This window comes from Physeter macrocephalus, chromosome 6, assembly GCF_002837175.3.
Source record: "Physeter macrocephalus isolate SW-GA chromosome 6, ASM283717v5, whole genome shotgun sequence".
NCBI classification, from domain to species: Eukaryota; Metazoa; Chordata; class Mammalia; order Artiodactyla; family Physeteridae; genus Physeter; species Physeter macrocephalus.
This window is the reverse complement of record NC_041219.1, coordinates 52,498,406-52,520,117: the sequence shown is the minus strand read 5'-3', so window position 1 is coordinate 52,520,117 and position 21,712 is coordinate 52,498,406. Positions and strand designations below refer to the sequence as shown.

The window sequence follows — 21,712 nt, the reverse complement described above, 5'->3', positions numbered from 1 at the left end:
CTCACTGCCGAGCTGTGTGGAGGGAGAACTAGGTTCCCTGATAAACCTGGCTCAGTCGTGGCTGTCCCAATTCTCGGTTAACAACAATGGAGTAGAAAAATATGCTCATGGGGCTTCCCTGGTGGCTCAGTGGTTAAGAGTCCGCCTGCCAATGCAGGGGACACAGGTTCCATCCCTGGTCCAGGAAGATCCCACATGCCGCAGAGCAACTAAGCCCGTGAGCCACAACTTCTGAGCCTGCGCTCTAGAACCCGCGAGCCACAGCCACAACTACTCAAGCCCGGGTGCCTAGAGCCCGTGCTCCGCAACAAGAGAAGCCGGCGCACCGCAACGAAGAGTAGCCCCCTCTCGCTGCAACTAGAGAAAGCCCGCGTGCAGCAACAAAGACCAAAAATAAATAAATAAATAAATATTTTAAAAAGAAAGAAAAATATGCTCAGAATCGCCCCAAGAGAGAATCACAAACTTTAGAAATCACCTAGTCTTCTGCCTCCCACACATGAGGCCCCACCCCTCCACTTTCCCCAGCGCCGCCCTGCGCCCCTTCCATCACCCCCAAAGAAGCTCCCGCACTTGGGCACCAACTCCCACACAAGACGTCCCCCCCAACACCTATGGCCCACCCACCGCACCTGAGCACCCTGCCCCCATGCCTGCACCCCGCCCCACACGCCACAGGCCCCGCCCCCACGCCTCAGGAACGCTTCCCCAGTCGTTCCCCCCCGCAGGCCCGAAAACTACTTGAGTGAAAGAGAACTTATCCACTGGGTGGCGAGGACATCGACAACCATTGAAGGTCTTTGAGAACGGGTTTGGCTGCGTTTGGCTTCCGAACAGGTCGCTCCAGCTACAGGGTGGAAGTGGAAGGGACAGCCCCTCATTATGCTTATCAAGCAAATGCCACTTCCCAGTCACTGCTTTTGAGGCTGAGGGTACCTCGGTAAAGAAGGCTGAGTCCCTACCTGAACAGAAACAATAGCATTGCAGTTAGGGAAACTCAGGGGTCCTGTCGGTATTTTCCACCCTTGTGTGCACGTCTGTCATAGCTCTTGCCACAGTAGACTTTGCCATCGTGTCTCCTAACCGGGTGCAAGATGTACCCGTGATGAACCATCAGTAAGTGCGAGCACTGATGTTGCGTTGTCGATGCATCATTTCCGTGTGCCGAGTTAACTCAGAGTGTGGACTACGGCACATTCCCAGTAATGTTTGTGAAGTTATATTTGGGCTTAAGGACATGAGGATAGTGGAATAGAGCTAGAGCGTGTTACGCCTCGATGTTGGCATTGGGTGGCTGATGATGTATTGTACAGACAGGGAACGTGAGGAGCGACTTTGGGGTGGGCAGGGCTTAGGTTTCACAGGTTATTTTTGCCTGCGTGGAATAGTTCGCTATTCAAAATCTGGTAGGCGATTGCATACCTGAGTCTGGCACTGAGGGAAGCGATCTCTGGGGAGATACAGATTTGGCATCATCCGCATTTAGGAGATACCTGAAACTAGTAGAGGTTGAAATAACCCTAGAGAAGAGGGTCTGGGGAATGCCTCGTTTGAGAGAGGAAAAGGCAGCTGCTGATGGCAGTATGATGGAAAATGAGGTGGAAGTGAGAAGCATGAGGTAGAGGGTCAGGAATACAGGTTAGGTTTCTTTGGCTGTGTGATCTGTCATTCAGTGATGAGAATTCAGGCTTACAGAGCCCTGTCTCTGTCAGACAGTGTCTCAACTCAATCATGTGATGTGGGCACTGATTTTTGTCCCTGCTTTACAAGTGAGAAAACGCTTGTAGGTAAAACTTGTAAAGCTTCAACATGGCTTTAGAATAGTCTCTCCAGGTGGGAGTGGGAGCTGTGGTTCTGAGCATAGCTGAAGTAAAGAGATGACATAGGGTAAACCACTCTCAGAAGATCTAGGTGGGGACAAGATTCCAGCCCCATGATTCAGCAAGTGCTATCCAGGTTGGTGGTGAATAGAGAAGGATGTAAGTGTTTCCTTGGGCCCCTCTCTTGTCAGCTCATTGTCTCCCCTGTCCAGGAAGAGGAAGTGGATTTGGTGGAGGGGACTTCTCATCTCTTTAACAACAGCCTCTTCTTGATCTTTCCAGATGGTGACAAGACCCCCCTCCCCTGAGCTGATCCCCTTTCTACAGCCAGGAGCCAATGGCCGGGGACAGAGCCAAACCCTGTGAGCTGGACCAAGAGAAATACGATGCCGATGACAATGTGAAAATCATCTGCCTGGGGGACAGCGCTGTGGGCAAGTCCAAGTATGTCGGGAGATTAGGGAAGAAATTCCAGGCCCAGAGTGGCTCTGGGTTATTAGAAAAATCCTCCAGAGGCATAGAGGAGCATGGCTTCTATGGGAGTGGTGAGAGAGTAGTCTTGGCTGGAGCCCAGGTCTGCATGGGGGAACAAGGGAGCATCACATCAGCAGCTGTGTGTGTTTGGGGAGGAGGGCGTCCCCAGGGACAAGTCACAGGACTGAGGAAATTGAGCTTTATCCATGAGTCCTGGCAGAAAGTATGGGACGGGTCACCCTAGAGACTACTGAAGCAGTCCTGGTGAGGTGAGAGCTGGGGTATTCCTGTGTGTGGTGTGGGGCTGAGAGATTGCAAGATGCAGACAGCGGGAGTGGGGAGAGGAAAGTGTGAGAAGTGTGACTGGCACAGCCAGCGACAGGTCGAAGAAAGGTGGTGAAGATACTGTCTTGAAAGAACTTAGAGTTGAGAAGAGTGGATAGAAATGATGCCTGACCATAATCAGCGTAAAGATATTTTTTTTCTTAAAAGATTTAATTTTTATTTATTTTTGACTGTGTTGGCTCTTGGTTGCTGCGCGCGGGCTTTCTCTAGTTGCAGTGAGCGGGGTCTACTCTGCTGAGGTGAGTGGGCTTCTCATTGCGGTGGCTTCTCTTGTTGCAGAGCATGGGCTTTAGGCACGCGGGCTTCAGTAGTTGTGGCACACGGGCTCAGTGGTTGTGGCTCGTGGGCTGTAGAGCACAGGCTCAGTAGTTGTGGCGCATGGGCTTAGTTGCTCTGCAGCATGTGGGATCTTCCTGGACCAGGGATGGAACCTGTGTCCCCTGCATTGGGAGGCAGATTCCCATCCACTGCGCCACCAGGGAAGCCCAAGAATACTGGTTGTTATATTTACCTGTGTAGCTACCTTTACTGAAGATCTTTATTTCTTCATACGGCTTCAAGTTACTGTCTACTGTCCTTTCATTTCAACCTAAAGGACTTATTGTACCAGTTCTTAGAGGACAGATATACTGGTAATAAGCCACATCAGCTTATGTTTATCTGGGAATGTCTTAATTTCTCCTTCATTCTTGAAGGATAGTTTGCTGAGCATAGAATTCTTTGTTGACAATTTTTTTTTCAGGACTTTAAATATATCATTCCACTGCCTTCTGATCTCAGTGGTGTCTGATGAGAAATTGGCTGTTTATCTTATTGAGGATTTTGTCTTTGAGTTTTGACAATTTGCCTATAATGTGGATCTCTGTGAGTTTATCCTGTTTGGAGTTTGTTGAGCTTCCTGGGTGTGTACATTCATGTCTTGCATCAGGTTTGGGAAGTCTTTAGCCACTGTTTCTTCAAATAGTCTCTCTGCCCCCACCCCTCTTCTATTTATGATGCATGTGTTAGGATGATTTATGTTGTCTGATAGGCTCCTTAGGCACTGGTCATTTTTACTCGTTTTTCTTTCTGCTTCTCAGACTGGATAATTCCAGTTGCCTTATCTTCAAGTTTGCTGATCCTTTCTTCTGCCTCCTCAAGTATGCTGTTGAAACCGTCTAGGGAGTTTTTCATTTAAATTATAGTACTTTTCAGCTCCAGAATATCCGTTTGGTTTCTTTTCATAATTTCTATCTCTTTATTAATACTCTCATTCTGTTTATATATTGCTTTCTAATTTCCTTTAGTTCTTTGTCCATGGTTTTCTTTAGTTTTTTGAGCACATTTCAGATAATTGATTTAACTTCTTTGACTAGTACTTCCAGGGTCTGGATTTCTTCAGGTATTGTTTCTGTTAAATTCTTTTTATCATGAGAATAGGCTATACCTTCCTGTTTCTTTGTATGCTTTGTAATTTTCTGGTTGATAATTAGACATTCTGAGTATTTTGATGTGGTGACTTTGGAACTCAGATATTCCCACTCCTCGGGTATGGCTGATTTCTGCTTGTTTAGAGCTGGAGTATCCACTTGTAACTTTTCCATACTATTTTTGCAAAGTGTATATTCCTTCTTGTGTGTGGTCACTGATATTTCTATTCCATTATCTGTGATCAGACAGTGACCTGATCAAGATTTCCTTAAATATTTGGCTCCAAAAGGGGAAAGAAACAAAGAGGTATTCCTATCCCTTTAAATTTCCAATAGATGCCAGCAGGAGAAGACTCTGAAGCCTGAGAGAGCTGAGATCCGGCTCCTCAGCCAGACTTTTTGAGGAAGGTATCTCTACTGGAGCCAGACATTTGGAACACGGGTCACTGCCTAGCTGCAGTGGGCCTGAGGAGTGGGTGACCGTTGCTGGTTTGTGCGTGTTGTTCTTCTGCACAAGGCCAGCACTCTCCTTTTATCCAGCGCTCTACTGGTCATTGTGTCCAGTCAGGTTCCAGAGTTCTGAAATAGTTGATTCTGATCATTTTTTCCAGTTATTGGTTGTTTCATTTGAGGGAGTGACCCACAGAACTTCATACTCCACCATTTTATGTAATGTCCTCAAGGTTCATTTTTTTCCTACACAGATATCCAATTGTTTCCGCACCATTCCTTGATAAAACAATCCTTTACCCCGTTGAATTGCAGTAATGCTTTTGTCCTAAATCCAGTGACCATACACGTGGCTATATATATTTTAAGTGTGTGTTTACTGTTTGTCTTCACCCACTCGACTGTAAGCTCCATGAAGACAGGAATTTTTCTCTGTTTTGTTAAATGTTATATCATGGCACCTAGCATAGTATCTGGCAAATGGCAAGCACTCAGTAATTTTTTTTTAATTTTTTTGTACTAAAATATATTTGTCCATTCTTCCATTGAAGAACAGTTATGAAATTATCATTTTTATGGTATTAGACACAATACTGCAGTGAATATTTTTATGCCTATCATCTTGGGCACACAGTCTATTAGACTTGGGGTGAAATTGCCCAGTTTTAGGATTAGCTCAAACTTTGACTTATCCCAGTTGCTCTCCAAAGTAGTGGTGTATTAAGTTCGCACTCCTACCGGCACAGTACAGGAGTTTCTGTTGCTCCACAAAATCTGCAACATTTGGTATCATATGACTTTTTCAACTTTGCTAATCTGAAGGATGTGTGTGCTACTTCATTTTATTTTAATTTGCATGAAAATCATTAATTTACATTAAAATCATTCAAGATCGAGCATCTTTTCATATGTTTTTTAGCCATTCTTCTGAATTTCCTGTTCATATTCTTAGGACTCAGGTTGTGTGTGTGTTCTCTTATTCACGTATCAGAGCTGTTCATAATCTCTGTATATTAATTCTTTGTCAGTGATTGGCATTGCACGTATCTTCTCCCAGTCTGTGTTTTGTTTTGTTTTGTTTTGTTCTTAACTTTTCATTTTGAAATAACAGATTTACAGGATGTTGCAAAGAGAATACAGCGAGGGCCTGTGTACCCTTCACCCAGTTTCCCCAGTGGTTATATCTTACATAACTGTAGTACAAGATCAAATTCAGGAAACTGGCATTAGTTCAATGCCTATGTATAATTCTGTGTCATTTTGTCACATGTGTAGATTTGTGTAAGCATCACTGGACTCAAGATACAAAACTATTCCATCACTGCAGAGGCCTTGGTCGTGCTGTGCATTTATAGTCACACCCACCCCACTTCACCTCCTACCACCCCTAACCCCTGTAACCACTAATATACTCCATCTCTATAATTGTGTCATCTTGGCAACGTTGTATAAGAGGAATTATACAACATGTGACCTTTTTCACTCAGCATAATACCCTTAATATTTGTTCAAATTGTTGGGTATATCAGTAATTTGTTCCTTGCTATTGATGAGTAGTAGTCCATATTATAGATGTACCACAGTTTGTTTATTCCCTAAAAGGAGTAAGCTGGGGTCCCTGCCCACAGGGAAAGCATCTGTGGGTGCTGGGTCAGCGTTATAGCCGAAGGGTGTCAGGAACTTAAGGGGAGTCAGAAAGAGGGTGGGTGGGTGGTTCCTGGGCATTGTCCTTGAAAGGAAACTGTGTAGCTGTGGAAGGAATGGGAGGGGGGAAGCCACAGCTGGCTTCCAAGTTCTCAGCCCTTGGGTGGTGCAACAGGGGCAAGGAGGAGGAGCGTTGAGGGGTGCACCTGACCACCTTGCACATTCTCCTTACAGACTTATGGAGAGATTTCTCATGGATGGATTGTATCCTTCAAGTTCGGAAGCGCTCCTTGTCCCTGTGGCCCTTTCCAGCCTCATGCCCGCTCAGCCCCACTGCTCACCCGTTTGCTCCAGCGGTCCGGGGAGCAGGGATAAGTGAGTAAACTCACAGGTTTCATTTCATGCTGGTTTCTCACCAGCCGACCTACATGGCATCACATGTAGTTGGTGCGGCACGTTTTGAAGCTTACTCACATTTGGATTTGCTTTATATTAGGAAGGCAGTGGAATGGCTAACAGTAAGTACCTCGTCGAATGCTTGGACTCAAACCCCCCCTCTTCCTTCTTAGTAGCTCTGGCGCTGGGCAAGTCACTTAACATCTCTGACCTCAGAGCGTGGGCTCTCTACTATTTAAACATTCTCTGGTATGAATCAACTTTGTAAAATAGTAACTGCCAGCCCCACCCTCCTTCCGTGAATCGTTGCGTTGTACAGGTTTGGAATGCGGCAATTGGGAGGGTTTTTACAAGCTTCCCAAGTGAGTCCATTGAGAACTGTGGGTGAGAAGAGCCCTAGAGCCTCCTGCTCTAGGGCTGCCCGGGGCCCCAGCCCCCCATGGTAGACTCTAAGTGTACCCTGCTTCACCTTCTACCAAGTTCTGCTTTGCCCCCGCCCACCTGCACCGTCCCAGCGCTGACGGTTAAACCACACAGCATCTTGCAGCCTCAGGGTTGCAAAAAGCCAACTACAGTTCATAAACAGTTTGTCAGCTGTCTGGCTTATGAAGGTTTTTCTTCCCTGGAACTGTCATGTTGCTTCTTATGGCTGGGTTTCCTCTCTGGCCTGCAAGAGCCCCATCCACGAGGAGCTGGGGCATCCCCACCGTCTCATTTGCCAGCTCCGTGATGCTGTTTCAGACAGCAGTTCTGTAAAATTCCATTCCATGTTTTCCCGTGGACCTAGATGGCCAGGACATAATCCCCACCTCTCCCACCCCTCGCCTTTCCATGGAGCTTGTGCCTGTGATATTTGAAGGTGATCCTCTGTCTGCAACACTCATTCCATTTAAAATCTAAATAACTTCTTAAAAAAGGAGAGAGAGGGCCCATTCCATCACACCGGCACCCACCCCGCAGCACCTTTCGTACGTCTCTTTTCATTCGCCTTTGCTCCTTAACCTAAGAGCAGCCAGCCCCAGCAGCTGTCCACGTACGCCCTGACCCTGTACAAGCACACGGCCACGGTGGACGGCAAGACCGTCCTTGTGGGTGAGCAGCACGGTGCCGAGCCACACCGGCTCTCAAGAGGGAGAAGTCGGGGGAGAGAGTCAAGCAGGGGGAAGTGAGACCCCGGGCAAGGGTGAAGGGTGAGAGGTACAACCCAGAGAGCCAGGAAGCCGGGCGGGTGGGAGGAAGCACGCAGGGTTCTGTGCCGGTGCTCTTCCGCCAGCGTAAAGAAATAACAGGGTTGGTCTGAATGTCGTCTGCCACAAAGGCTTTGGCTTTAAATGGGGTCACAACCTTCCCCTCGGCCAGGCCACGCATCCGGCCTGACTGTGTCCACCCTCTGTGACCAGCACACATGGGAATTGGGCCTGGTTTTGACCTTGGAGCGTCCTGCATCTCATAGGTGGGGGAAGGAGGGCACTGACCCTCTCCCTCTTGGGGCTTCCTGCCTGTATTCTCCTTCCTCCTGGCCCTGTGTCTCCCTCTCACCCACCCCCACGCACACCCAGGTGCGTTACATCCTGACAGCACACCTGCGAGCTGTGTGGTCTCTGTCCCTCCCCATCCTCCCGCGTGTTTCTGAACACGGGCACTGCACAGAGATGCTCAGCGTCTGGGGTCTCTGCCCTGCATCCCCCATCAGGCAGTCAGAGCTGTGTTCACATTGCAGACTTCTGGGACACAGCAGGCCAAGAGCGGTTCCAGAGCATGCACGCCTCCTACTACCACAAGGCCCACGCCTGCATCATGGTATGAAGCCAACTGGAGGGCAAAGGCTCTGGGCAGGTCTGGCCCGAGGGGTGAAGGGATGAAGGGCCCAGCAGGACTGAGCCCTCCTCACCTGGGCCGGGGGCTCGAGGGAGGGCTTAGGGCAGGCTGCAGACTGCACGCGCTTCCCAGGGGCTCTGAGTGAGAACGTGCCAGGGCCAGCTTCTCTTCCGGGGGTGGGGGATGAGGGCATGTATGGAGCCACCGTTCCAGCGGGAGGAGCAAGTTCGGGCTTCATCAGCAGGCAGAGCGTCTAAGAGTCAAACACGGTCCCTCCCAATGGCGGCCTGCCTACTCAGGCAAGCTCCTAAGGCCGCCCTCATCCGCTGCTCTCTAGGGGCAGATGCCAGGGCTGAGCGGGCTCTGCTGCCCAGGGAACTTTCCCCTCCATAACGGCCCCCCCGCCCTCTCAGCCTCTCACTTGGCTGTCTAGAACACAGTCCTCAGAGGTCCGCGCCAGTAGCCAGCGGGTAACACGTGCTGCAGGATAGCCTGACACTCAGCTATGGCAAGGGCCACGAATAGAGAGAGGAACTGTAAACCTGTGTCCTTTAGGACCTCCTGCCCACAAACTCGCTGACTCCTTTCTCAGGCTCTTCTGTCCCTTAAGCACAAGATCTCTTGAAGTTTTCCAAAATTGAATGCTAGTATCTATAATGGGACAAAACAAAAGAGGGTCACAGGGTAAGGCAAGTGGGGGCGGACTAGCGCCAGCAATCGTGACCCCATGCCTCTGACTCATCCCCGTTAGCTCCTTTGGGGCCCTCTTCTGAGACCTGGGGGGTTTGTCCTGCCAGCATCCCTGCATACCTGTATGTGCAGGTGCCTACCACCAGCCCCAGCCTGCTGTAGGGGGTCTTGCCGGTAGAAAGCGCTCAGCCTCTCGTGACCACGTGGGGACCTGATAGTCCCAGAGGGAGCTGGGGTTCCACCCTCCACCTTGAAACCCCAAAGGGTATGCTGCTCAGCCTAACCAGCTCCTCCTCAGCTCTCAAAACAAGGAAAGGAAGCTCAGGAAACCAGACCTGGACAAAGGGTACTGACAGTGACCATGGCAGGCAGCCGTGGGAGGTGTGAAGCAGATTCCGGAAGTTGCGTTACAAGTGTATTTTTAAAGAAGTCTTTATTGGAAATTCAAGACAAAGTAGTCATTTATTGAGACTGGCCCCGGGGAGTTCCATGGAAGAGCCTCTCGGGTGGACCTCCTGCTGCCTCGGGTGGGACAGCTGCCGACCGGAGCCCACTGCTGTGCAGGGCGAATCCCTGGCCCTGGACACGGTTACTCCCATGAAGGGCTGGGTTCTTTCGAAGCAAGATCTGCCCTTCCGGCAGGTTACAGGGTTGTGCATCTCAGTCCACTGTTGTGCTGGGGCAGTTGGGACATGTGAGTGTTCTGGAGGTTGGCTTGGCAACAGAAAGCTGGCCTTTGAGGAGCTCCTGTGAGGGGCTTGAAGGGTCCCTGTAGCAGCAACTTGAAGCACCTTAGGACTTCTGTCCCCCCTGCCCTTAGAGCCGGTCACTGTTCGTGCTTCTCGCGGGTACTTTTAAATAGGTGAAAACTATAAATTATAGAACGTTAATAAAATTATGATAAGCTACAAAATAATAAAAGACAAAAGTAGTTCTACAAAGTTTAAAATACAAAATTAAAAGTTTATAATTAAAAGTAAATCAAAATAACTGAAAGGAAATTCTAGAAACATTTAAGATTATCATGGAGGAGGTGTTTTGTTGGGTTTTTTTGGCCGCACCACGCGTGGCATGTGGGATCTTGGTTCCCCAACCAGGGATCGAACCCACACTCCCTGCCTTGGAAGTGTGGAGTCTTAACCACCGGACCAGCAGGGAAGTCCCATTATAAAGGAGTTTTTCAACAAAGTTTAAGCAGTAGTTAGACTAAGAAAAAAATAAAAAGCTTACCATTTGTAACGGACTTATCAATAAGTAAATGATACAATAAGTAAAATGATAAAATCTGGTTAAAATAGGTAAATAAGGTTAGGTGACAAGATGAAGGTTCTAGAGGGTGAGAGGGGTGGGCGAGGCATAGCCTTTGTGGTTAGAGGGCATGCAGCTCAGAGTGGTGCATGGTCCGAGTTCCCAAGCCCGTGTTTGCCTGCTTGTGCGTGTGTCACCTGGGGGTGGCATGCAGAGACATTGATGCACCTGGGCTGTCTTCTTTCCTCTGCTAATTGCAGGTATTTGATGTGCAGAGGAAAATCACCTACAAGCACCTGAGCACCTGGTATACAGAGCTTCGGGAGTTCAGGCCAGAGATTCCATGCATTGTGGTGGCCAATAAAATCGATGGTGAGGCCACCCTACATCTGGGTGCCAGCAATTCATGGGGGGGCCCGCCATCACACGTCTCCTCTTCCTCTCCTGGGCCAGCGAACCATCAACGGTCCATTCTTTTTCGCAACATACAGCCCCTGGCTGCTGGCCATCACTGCCCTCCCAGTAAGGATCCAAGTGAGCCAAGCGGCCGTCTCGAGACACAGATCCCCACCCCGTGAAATGAACTCCTTCTAAGCCACGTCCCCTGGGCGTCCCTGCTCACCCCTCTTCCTAGGATGGGGACCTCCAGTGGCCCACCCTGCAAAGTTCTCTCGCTTTCCCTTGTAGACAGGCCCATGTCCTCCCTTCTCTCTACAGCAGACATAAAGATGACCCAGAAAAGCTTCAGTTTTGCCAGGAAGTTCTCCCTGCCCCTGTACTTTGTCTCAGCTGCTGATGGTACCAACGTTGTGAAGGTAACGGGAGGCTGCAGAGACAGTCTCGTAAGGCCGGGGGAGGCCTGGTGCTGAAGTTACCAGGGAAGCGATGGCGAGAAGGGCTGGCTGCAGGGATGGTGGAGAGGACGGGCACTGTTGTGGGGGCTGTGCTGAGCATGTGGTGACGGGAAGGGGTCGTGTGAGCGTTGACAGTAGGGGCGGTGACGGGTTGGGCTTGGTGAAGAAAAGGTACGTTGACCGCGCATGGGGTCAGGCTGACAGGGAAAAGGTGAATTGAGGAGTGACCTTGCTGATTTTAGGGTGGAGTACTGTGTGGACATATGATGAGGACGGGGCCAGTGGGTACAGGGCAGGCAGAGTCCAGGCCACTGGCCCCACAGCCTTGTTTTCCTTCCCACCACCTTCACTTTACCTCCAGCTCTTCAGCGATGCAATTCGATTAGCTGTGTCTTACAAACAGAACTCCCGGGACTTCATGGATGAGGTTTTGCAGGAGCTTGAGGTAGGTCAGGCCCGAACGTCAGGTGGCATAGAGAAAGCGGCTTCTCTTCATAGGGGTGCAGAGCATAACCCAGTAGACTGACTTTAGAGGCAACACGTGCTCGTCGAGGGCACTGCCCCTAGAGGTGTCAGAGCTACAGTTGGGCAAGTGCCAGGCCAGGCCTCACCTGCAACCTTGTTCACAGAACATCAGCTTGGAGCAGGAGGAGGAGGATATGCTGCACAAAGAGCGGCGTGGCCGCGCCGAGAGCCCGTCTCCCTCCTGAGTCCCGGAAGCGGGCCTCCCTCCATGGCCGACCCGGCGGGGAGGGGGGTTCAGAATACCCCTCCCGCCGGCGGTCCTTCAGCTCCCACTTGAGACCTTCCTCCAGGCCATCCCCTGCTACACCTCCCACAGAGCCAACCACCCCATTTGCTCCCCCACTTCCGTGGCCCGTGAGACCTGACCCTGCACAGTTGTTCCCTCCCCTGTGGTCAGGGGCAGGGAAGGGGTCAACGCCAGCAAGTGCCGTCAACAGGTGTGAGGTCCACACCAGACCCTGAGGCAGAATTAAGGATGGACCCTCCAGGTTACGTGGGACAGTGAAGAAAATCGGGGAACATTCTGTGTGTGTCTCTCAAATAAAAGGAAATTTAGGTGGTTTTTTTTCCCCTCCCAGAACTGACCTCAGGGCCTATCCGTTGCATTTCTACCAAGGGAATGATTTCTAATTCCTGACTCTCCTTTTTCCTCTTTAGTCTCCCAACGAAACCAACCATTTTAAGAAAATGGCTTTGAGCAGAGAGCTGTTCATTCCATAAGTTTTTCCAGAGTTCTTCTAGGTACAGCCAGTGCATTGATGAACAGCGAGGCCGAGATCCCAGGCCCAAGTTTGTTGTTAACATCACGTGAAAGCAGGGGACTGGCCTGGCCATACTTAGTAACACACAGACCTCGTAGTTGTAGACATCAAGGGGCAATGCAGCCACACCACAAGGCGCACCTGTTGGCGTTGTAAGAAACTGACTTTAGGAAAGCTTCCTTTAAAACCTCTATTTCAACAAGGGAGGATTTTTCTTTTTTTGAGGACTGGTGTGGACATTGTGCCTCCTTGGGTGGCAAGGGCTGCTGAGAGCTGTTACGCTGCCTTTTCCATTTACCTCCAGGACTTGTGGTCCACTAGGATGTTTTTATGATCATCTTGTACATCATTTCCATTTTTTAAATTTATTTTTATTTACATTGAATAGACGTGCATGCTTTGTGGATATGGATTTCTCGAGCAAAAAGTCACAAGAGAATGAGCGGATCATCAGCCACGTTAAAAAGGGGAGGCTGCCGTGATCTGTCATGTTCTCGCTTCATTTATCGTCACAGAGACCATCTCAGTGGAATTTAGTGTTTTTACAAGAATGGGTGTTTGTTTGGGAGTCGAGGACAAGCATCTTTACCCTTTAGATTACTGATGCTTACAATTTCAACTTCACAGATTTAACCCGACTGGGAAATTTCAGGAATGCGTTACCCTGGTGAGATGTACTTTTAAAAACAACAACAAAAACAACCCTTTAGTTATTATAAATGATTAATAAGTGTGTTTTAAATATAATGGCTTCACTGAGATATAATTCACCATCAGTATTGGTTTTACGTAACCATTTTGCACCAGGTTCCCTAGAAGCAAAGCCTGAGAAGGCAACTCTCGTTCAGAGGACTTATCGCGGCAGTTTTCTGTCTCTGCCGGGGACCAGCGTCAGTCTCCCCCTTCCTAGGGAAGCTCTGGAGGACGAGCGCCCCACAGGGATGGTCCCACTTTGAGACCAGGGGCCTTTTTGTGCCAGTTGGCCAAGTGTGTGAGGAGGAGGAGGGGATGACACGTAGTGTCCGGGGCAAAGCGGCTCCTGTTTCAGCCAGGACAGTTCCGTGGGGAAAGGGCAGCTGTGGGTTTCAGCACTCAAAGTAGGCAGGGGATACGTGCTCGGGCAGGGTGCCAGCAACATCCATGGCCACCTACCCATGCATGGCTCATATCCACCTGCTTCTTCAAGACCATTTCATCCTGACATACAGGAACACCACCCCTGAGTCTTTTTTAAATAATTTATTGAGGTGAAATTACATAACATAAAATTAAAGTACACCATGCAGTGCCATTTAGTGCAGTTACAGTGTTGTGCAGCTATCACCTCTATCTAGTTCTAAAACATTTCCATCACTCTGAAGGAGAACCGCTTACTCATTAAGTAGTTTCTCTCCAACACTCCCTCCCCTCAGCCCCTTGTAAATACTGATCTACGTTCTTTCTGTTTCTATGGATTTATCTATTCTGGATGTTTCATATAAATGAAATAAAACAATATGTGACCTTTTGTGTCTTTCACTCAGCATGTTTTCAAGATTCACGCATATATCATGTACTTCATTCCTTTCTATGGCTAAATAATGTTCCATTGTATTAAATACCACAAGTTGTCTATCCATTCATCCATTGACGGACGTTTGGATCCATCTTTCAGCTATTGCAAATAGTGCTGCTGGGAACATGCTTATACATGTGCTTATATGAGCAGTTTTCAATTCTTTTGGGTGTCAGAGTCTGCTCAGGCTGCTGTAACAAGATACCACTGACTGGGTGGCTTACAACAGGTATTTATCTCTCACAGTCCTGGAGGCCGGGAAGTCTAAGATCAAGGTGCTGGCAAGGTAGGTTTCATGCTGAAGCCTCTTCTCGGCTTGTAGGCAGCTGCCGTCTCACCGTGTGCCCACATGACCTCTTTGTGTTCAGGTAGATTCCTCTTAAAAGACTATATCCTGGGACTTAACCTGGTGGCACAGCGGTTAGGAATCCACCTGCCAGTGCCGGGGCCCGGGTTCGAGCCCGGGTCCAGGAAGATCCCACGTGCCACAGAGCAACGAAGCCCGTGCGCCACAACTACTGAGCCTGCGCTCTAGAGCCTGTGCCGCGCAACGAGAAGCCAACGCAATGAGAAACCCGCGCACCACAACAAAGAGTAGCCCCCGCTCGCCACACCTGGAGAAAGCCCACGCACAGCAACAAAGACTCAACGCAGCCAAAAAATAAATAGTTATTTTTAAAAAGACTATATCCTGTGACCCCCATCATGACATCCTAATTAGGTCCCCACCCTTATGACCTCATTTAACCTTAATTACTTCTTGAAGACCGTGGCTCCAAATACAATCACATGAGGGTAAGGGCTTCAACATTTAAATTGGGGGGTGGGGGAGGAGGGCATAGCACAGTGTATTTAGGAGTGGAATTACAAGATCATATAGTGGGACTTCCCTGGTGGCGCAGTGGTTAAGAATCCTCCTGCCAGTGCAGGGGACACAGGTTCCATTCCTGGTCCAGGAAGATCCCGCACGCCACGGAGCAACTAAGCCCACGTGCCACAACTACTGAGCCTATGCTCTAGAGCCTGCGAGCCACAACTACTGAGCCCACATGCCACAACTACTGAGCCCGTGCGCCTAGAACCGGTGCTCCGCAACAAGAGAAGCCACCACAATGAGAAGCCCACGCACCCCAATGCAGAGTAGCCCCCACTCACCACAGCCAGAGAAAGCCCGCGCACAGCTTTCAACACAGCCAAAAACAAATAAATAAATTTATTTTTTTAAAAAAAAGATCACATAGTAATTTTATGTGTAAACTTTTGAGGAATTGCCAATGTGTTTTCCACAGTGGAACCACCATTTTACAGTCCTACAAGCAATGTACAAGAGTTCCAATTTCCCACATCCTTGCTAGCACTTATTTTCCATTTTTAAAGATAAGCCATCTTAGTAGTTATGAAGTGGTACTTCATTGTGGTTTTGAGATACATTTATTATTATTTATTTGGAGAAACAACTATTCAAGTATGAATCCATTGCCAAGTCCAAGGTCATGAAGACTTACCCTTATGTTCTCTTTTAAGAGTTTTATGGTTTTAGCTCTTATATGTAAGTCATTGATCCATTTTAAGTTAATTTTTATATATAGTATAACGTAGGGATCCAGCTTCATACCTTTGCATGTGGATATCCAATTGTCCTAGCAATATTTGTCAAGAACACTATTCTTTTCTGTCTGAATGGTCTTGCCACCTTTGTCAAAAATCAATTGGTCATAGTTTTATGAGATTATTTCTGGACTCGCAGTTCTATTACATTGGTCTAGATGTCTATCCTTATGCCAATATCACACTATTTCAATTACTGTAGCTTTGTAGTACACTTTTGAACTTGGGAAGTATGAGTCCTTCAACTTCTTTCTAAAGATTGTTTTGACATCTTAACAATATTAAGTCTTCCAATTCATGAACACTGGATGTCTTCCCTTTTTTTTTTCCATTTATTTATATCTAACGTCTTTCAGCAATGTTTGTACTTCTCACGTATGAATCTCTCACTTCTTGGTTAAATTTATTTCCAGATTTTTTTAGATGCTATTTACTTTTTTATTTGTCCATTGCTGTTTATAGAAACAGCTGACTTTTTTTTTGCGGTACGCGGGCCTCTCACTGTTGTGGCCTCTCCCGTAGCGGAACACAGGCTCCGGAGGTGCAGGCTCAGCGGCCATGGCTCACGGGCCTAGCCGCTCCGCGGCATGTGGGATCTTCCCGGGCCGGGGCATGAACCCCTGTCCCCTGCATCGGCAGGCGGACTCTCAACCACTGCGCCACCAGGGAAGCCCAACAGCTGACTTTTGTGTGTTGATCTTGTACCCTGAAACTTTGCTGAATTCTTTTATCAATTCTAATAGTTTTCCTGCGCATACTTTGGGGTTTTTCTATAAATAGAATCATATCATGGGCATATTGGAAAGGTTTTACTTCTTCCTTTCCAATGTGGGTGACTTTTATTTCCTTTTCTTGCCTAATTCCTCTGACTGGAATTTCCAGTACTATGTTGAATTAAGTAGTAAAAGCAGGCATCCTTGTTTTGTTCCTGATCTTAGGGGGAAATTTTTCAGTTTTTCACCACTGAATGTGATGTTAGCTGTGGATTTTTCATATGGCCTTTATCATGTTGTAGAAGTTCCCTTCTATTCCTGATTTTCCGAGTGCTTTCATTCTAAAAGGATGCTGGATTTTGTCTAATGCTTTTCCTGCATTAATTGAGATGACTGTGTGGTCTTTCCACCTCACTTCTATCAATGTAGTGAATTACATTGATTGATTTTTTTATATTGAACCACCCTTTGCAAACCAGTAAACAATGCCAAAACAAAAGAGCAATTTGAAAATCTGTTACTGAATGGGACAAACGAGGAGTTTCTTTGTTGCTGGATGACTTTCGGAGCTGCAGGACTTGGTTCTGCTCTGGTCTCAGGGTTTTGCTATATTAATGACTTTACAGTAATCCAATCAACATAGAAGATGCACAAATACCTTGAGAGATGTTGAGAAACTTTGTCTTGGGTATGACAGCTGGGGTCAAGTAACTAGCAGCTGCAGCATCCAAAGACTTCCTAAACTCACCATTTCAGTCTTGCTGGCTAAAGATGTTTCTGGGTACCTTTTTCCAAAATAAGTTCCTACATCATATGCAGTCCAGGAGCTAAAAGCAGTTGGAGGTGTGATGATTACTGCCTCCCACAACTGCAAGGAAGAGAACAGACAAAGGGTTTATGGGGAAACTGGTGTTTAGATCACATCTCCTCATGATGAAGAAAGTCCAAAACGTATAGAGGACTGTGTGGAACCCTGGAATGCTTCCTGGAATAATGATTTAGTGAATGCCAGCCTACTGGAGAGAGACTCTCTGCAGGACATTACAGGAGACACATGGAAGATCTGAAAAAGATTGATTTTCACAGGGAATCAAAACTCAAAGACCACCTTGAAATTTGTACATATATCTTTTCATGGGGTCGGACATGACTATGTGCAGTTGACTCTGCACGTGTTTGGTTTTAAGCCTCCAATTCCATTACCAGAACAAAAAGATCCTGATGCAGACTTTTCTACCATTAAATGCCCAAATATGAAGGAGAATCTGTGCTGGAAATTTCCCTGAGACTGTCAGAGAAAGAAAACGCTCGGATAGTGCTATCTACAGATCCCAATGCAGACCAGCTGGCTGTGGCAGAACTCCAGGAGGATGGTCAATGGAAAGTTTTCACGGGGAAGGAGCTGGCAACTTTGTTTGGTGGGGGGGCGGGGGGGGTGGATATTTGATTGCCGGAAAAATAAATCAAGAAATTTTGATGTGAATAATGTTTATATGTTAGCCTCCACAGTCTCTCTTCCAAAATTTTGTATCCAGTTGCACTTAAAGAAGGATTTTAGGGACTTCCCTGGTGGTGCAGTGGTTAAGAATCCGCCTGCCAATGCAGGGGACACGGGTTCGAGCCCTGCTCCAGGAAGATCCCACATGCCATGGAGCAGCTAAGCCCGTGTGCCTCAACTACTGAGCCTGCACTCTAGAGCCTGCAAGTCACAACTACTGAGCCCACGTACCACAACTACTGAAGCTCACGCGCCTAGAGCCCGTGCTCTACAATAAGAGAAGCCACCAAAATGAGAAGCCCTCACACCACAACAATGAGCAGCCCCCGCTCGCCGCAACTAGAGAAAGCCCATGTGCAGCAACGAAGACCCAACGCAGCCGAAAATAAAATACATAAGTAGATTAATTAATTTTTTTAAAAAAGAAGGATTTTATGGGCTTCCCTGGTGGCGCAGTGGTTGAGAGTCTGCCTGCCGATGCAGGAGACACAGGTTCGTTCCCCAGTCCAGGAAGATCCCACAGGCCGCGGAGCGGCTGGGCCCGTGAGCCATGGCCAAGCGGCGGGGCCCGTGAGCCATGGCCACTGAGCCTGCGCGTGTCGGAACTAAGATGATGTCATAAAGAGCACCGAATGTAACCTTTGAGTTTAGCTCCATATCTAGAAGGATTTAGCTCACAAAATAGTTTTTGTATATTTTGTGTAGTAGATGCATGATTGTAATGAATTAAGACCTGCTTGGATGTTATTTTTAATTTAACCTGGCAAATTAATTGAGACTTGAACAGACTTTTGTTCACCTTGAAGAATGTATAGCATTATAGAACATCTGAGGATTTTGTTTTAAATATATTGTTATTTGGATGTAGTAACATCAGCAGCCAGAGAGGTTCTGAGAGATTGGATACTTCGGAACATCTTTATATAGGAAATACACCCCCCATTTCTTAAGCAGGTTGCTTCTGGAATTAGTGCAACAGAAATATTAGCTGGAGTTTAATGGAGTAGTTGTGCCACGAACTGCTCCTATCGGTATATCTTTCAGTTTTCCATTGATGTTTGTGATGCTTGAAAAATCCAAATTCTGCTTGGATAAATTTATTTTATGCCTTTTTTTTCCTCTACCTACCTCTTTCCCTAGGAGTCCTTCCACGTTTGTTACTAGCAAGAGTTATTGCCCTATTACATTACTGATAAGAACTCTTAGCTGTATTCATTCAGAATGCCTTAAACTTATTCATAAACTACATTTGTTTATGGAAAAAATTCCACAAATGAAATATTACCACACACCTATCAGAATGGCTAAAATTAGAAGGCTGACCATACCAGGTGTTGGTGAGGAGCTTGAGAACTGAAACTCTCCTCACTGCTGGTGGAACGCGAAATGTTTCCACCATTTTGAGAAGACACTTTGGCAGTTATTAAAAATGCTAAACATGCACCTACCATACGATCCAGCCATTCCACACATACTCAGCCAAGAGATATGAAAGCGTGTGTCCATACAAAGACTTGTATGTGAACGCTCATCGCTGCTTTATTTAACATAACCGAACATCCATCAACAGTGAATAGAAAAATAAATTGTAGCATAGCCATATGATGAAATACTCAGCAATAAAAAGGAATAAACTGAACACACTACCATATAGATGAATCTCAAAATGATTGCGCTGAGTGAAGAAGCTAGACAAAAAAAGGACTTGATGTGTGATTCCATTTGTATAAACTCCTTAGAAATGTAACTTTATAGTGAGAAAAAGCAGATGAGAGATTGCCTGGAGCCGGGGAGGAAAGGGCTGCAGGGATTACAAAGTGCCACAAGAAACTTTGGGGAGTGACGGATACGTTCACTGCATTGATTGTGCTGCTGGTTTCGTGGGTGTAGTCATAGGACAAAACTTACACCCACCGAAGCTTACGACCCAGCCATTCCACTTCTGAAAGCGCGTGTCCATACAAAGACTCATCTGTAGTGACCAGAGAAGGTCATTGATGATTCTTTACCAAGAATGTAGTTTCTGCAGAAAACCCCAATAAGCTAACTTCTGTTTCTTGATCGGTTTTCTACACATTAAAAATGAATTACCTCCATTTTTTTTCCACTTCCATTTAAAATTTACTACAATTATATTCACTGGGATCAGTTTTTTTTTCCTTGCAAATATGTTTAGATTTCATATACTGATCAAATTCACAACTAGAACTTCTGCCCCTTTAAGAGTCATCGTTGTACATCTTTTATTCCTGACATGCCCGGTTTTCTACTGTCAGAGTTTTACCATGTGCAGGTTTAGCCACTGTTTAATCATTTTCTGTTATTCTTCCTCACAATAAGATTCATTATGAATTTTATTTTTTTGAGAATACTTATCGTTTGCCTAACGATCCCGCAGGGCAGGAGTGAGCATATTCCTCGGATGCCTGGATGCCCTTCGGTGTTGGTTCAGCGTACTGCTTATCCATTTCTTCCCTGCTCCTCCTGTGGGCAGGGGCTTCTGCTCCAGGATCTGTGAACCATTTTCAGGGCTAGAGTATCCACAGGGACATGAAGGCCGATCAAAGAGTCTCGCTTCACTTATTAAACAGCTTCATTCATAATTTTAAAAATGAAAATTAAAACATCCATTAGATTGGCAAGGATTGATGAATTTGTTATGAACCAGATGTGGGGAAACGTGCAGCTGAGGGGGGAGCTAAAATGGAAGACTGGAAGTTCCCTCCTAGGAAGGAAACGTGACACTATGGCTCATAAATGCCCATACTGTGGAGCGTAGTTAGAGAAGGGGTCCATATGTGCTAATATGGAAATGCCTGTATTTGATAAATGAAAAAAAGGAAGTCAAAGAGTAATATGGGGGCTTCCCTGGTGGCACAGTGGTTGAGGGTCCGCCTGCCGATGCAGGGGACGAGGGTTCGTGCCCCGGTCCGGGAGGATCCCACATGCCGCGGAGCGGCTGGGTCCGTGGGCCACGGCCGCTGGGCCTGCGCGTCCGGAGCCTGTGCTCCGCAATGGGAGAGGCCACAACGATGAGAGGCCCGCGTACCGCAAAAAAAAAAAAAAAAAAAGAGTAATATGAACAGTGAAAATATAAGAAGGGGATTAGGTTATAGTCACGTGCATGGGCAGTTTGCAGAAGGTATGCAAGAACCCGCCGCCTAGACTCTGCAGGCTCCCATCAGAGTGTTCCTTGAGCTCAGCGCTGTCTCTCCAGGAAGGAGACCCAAGTGTCAGCTACAGATCACAGGCCCAGGGCAGAATTTTCCACCTCAAGGAGGAGAGAAGAAACAAACTAAGGACAGATTCCTCTCGTGGGTCTGTCTCTTCACACCACCAGGAGAGCATGGCCTCCAGCAGACTTGGACGCACACCCTTCATTTCTAGTCAGCTCACCTCACGGGAGCTGGGAGGCCCGTTGATTTAATACGCAGAGACACTAAGCGCTAAATGACTACCTGGACCACAGCCCCAGGTCACCTTGTTCTAGTTTTTAAAATCAAGGTTTAAAAAGACCCACAACTGACATCATCAATACAAGCAATTCCAACTTGTCGGGCGGTGAACGGAGGAGGCAAGTAGTTAAGATGAGGGATTGAGCTGGGGAGGGCAGACAGGAAGAAGTCCAGAAAGCATCTCTTTACGTACATATATTTATATTTGTATTTATAATCATTTATTTCGTCTTTTTTTCCTCAGGAGCGAGGGGTTCACTGGGTCCGTTGAGAGGGGGGTCAGATCAGGAGGAGGCAGGCTGCTCTGGGATGTCTGTGGTCTCCATTTCATAAGTGCCCTTTCTGTCAAAAAAGGCCTTGCCCTTCAAGGCCTCTATGAGCTGCTGTAGTCGCTTGGCAAAAGAAAGTGCTTGGGGAGGTTTAGTGGAAGGTGGCGGTGGGGGAGGAGG

The 21,712-nt window shown here is 47.3% G+C and overlaps 2 protein-coding genes and 1 pseudogene across 9 annotated transcripts in view; 2 read left to right on the top strand and 1 right to left on the bottom strand.

The window, feature by feature from the left end:
- Positions 1-730: 730 nt before the first annotated feature.
- On the top strand, positions 731-13,952 carry RABL2B (RAB, member of RAS oncogene family like 2B). Of its 8 annotated transcripts, none has more exons than XM_007118308.4 (9): positions 731-796; positions 2,103-2,264; positions 6,377-6,406; positions 7,551-7,630; positions 8,259-8,338; positions 10,555-10,666; positions 11,015-11,109; positions 11,510-11,593; positions 11,778-13,952. In XM_007118308.4, exons 2-9 carry the CDS (start codon positions 2,158-2,160, stop codon positions 11,856-11,858), a joined length of 669 nt encoding a protein of 222 aa, XP_007118370.1. In that variant the 5' UTR covers positions 731-796; positions 2,103-2,157; the 3' UTR covers positions 11,859-13,952. The 8 variants fall into 8 exon arrangements, with proteins under 8 accessions (XP_007118370.1, XP_023983132.1, XP_028346640.1 ...); XM_024127364.3 differs by having other exon boundaries at positions 11,012-11,109; XM_028490839.2 differs by having other exon boundaries at positions 10,555-10,828; positions 11,012-11,109.
- Positions 13,089-17,972, top strand: LOC102983002 (glucose 1,6-bisphosphate synthase-like; annotated as a pseudogene).
- Positions 17,973-21,153: 3,181 nt separating this feature from the next.
- The window catches only part of ACR (acrosin), a 6,904-nt gene continuing 6,345 nt past the window's right edge, over positions 21,154-21,712 (bottom strand). Inside the window, exon 6 of the mRNA XM_028490846.1 lies at positions 21,154-21,712. This exon is cut by the window's right edge and continues 1 nt beyond it. Within this exon, the coding sequence (XP_028346647.1) occupies positions 21,548-21,712 (165 nt within the window). The 3' untranslated portion in view covers positions 21,154-21,547.

Bases quoted from the DNA above. Each gene is read 5' to 3' on its own strand.
- RABL2B (XM_028490839.2), top strand. From the start codon at position 2,158: ATGGCCGGGGACAGAGCCAAACCCTGTGAGCTGGACCAAGAGAAATAC. The intron at 8,339-10,554 runs GTATGAAGCCAA...TGCTAATTGCAG, and splicing joins AGGCCCACGCCTGCATCATG to GTATTTGATGTGCAGAGGAA. The intron at 10,829-11,011 runs GTGAGCCAAGCG...TTCTCTCTACAG, and splicing joins CCCTCCCAGTAAGGATCCAA to CAGACATAAAGATGACCCAG.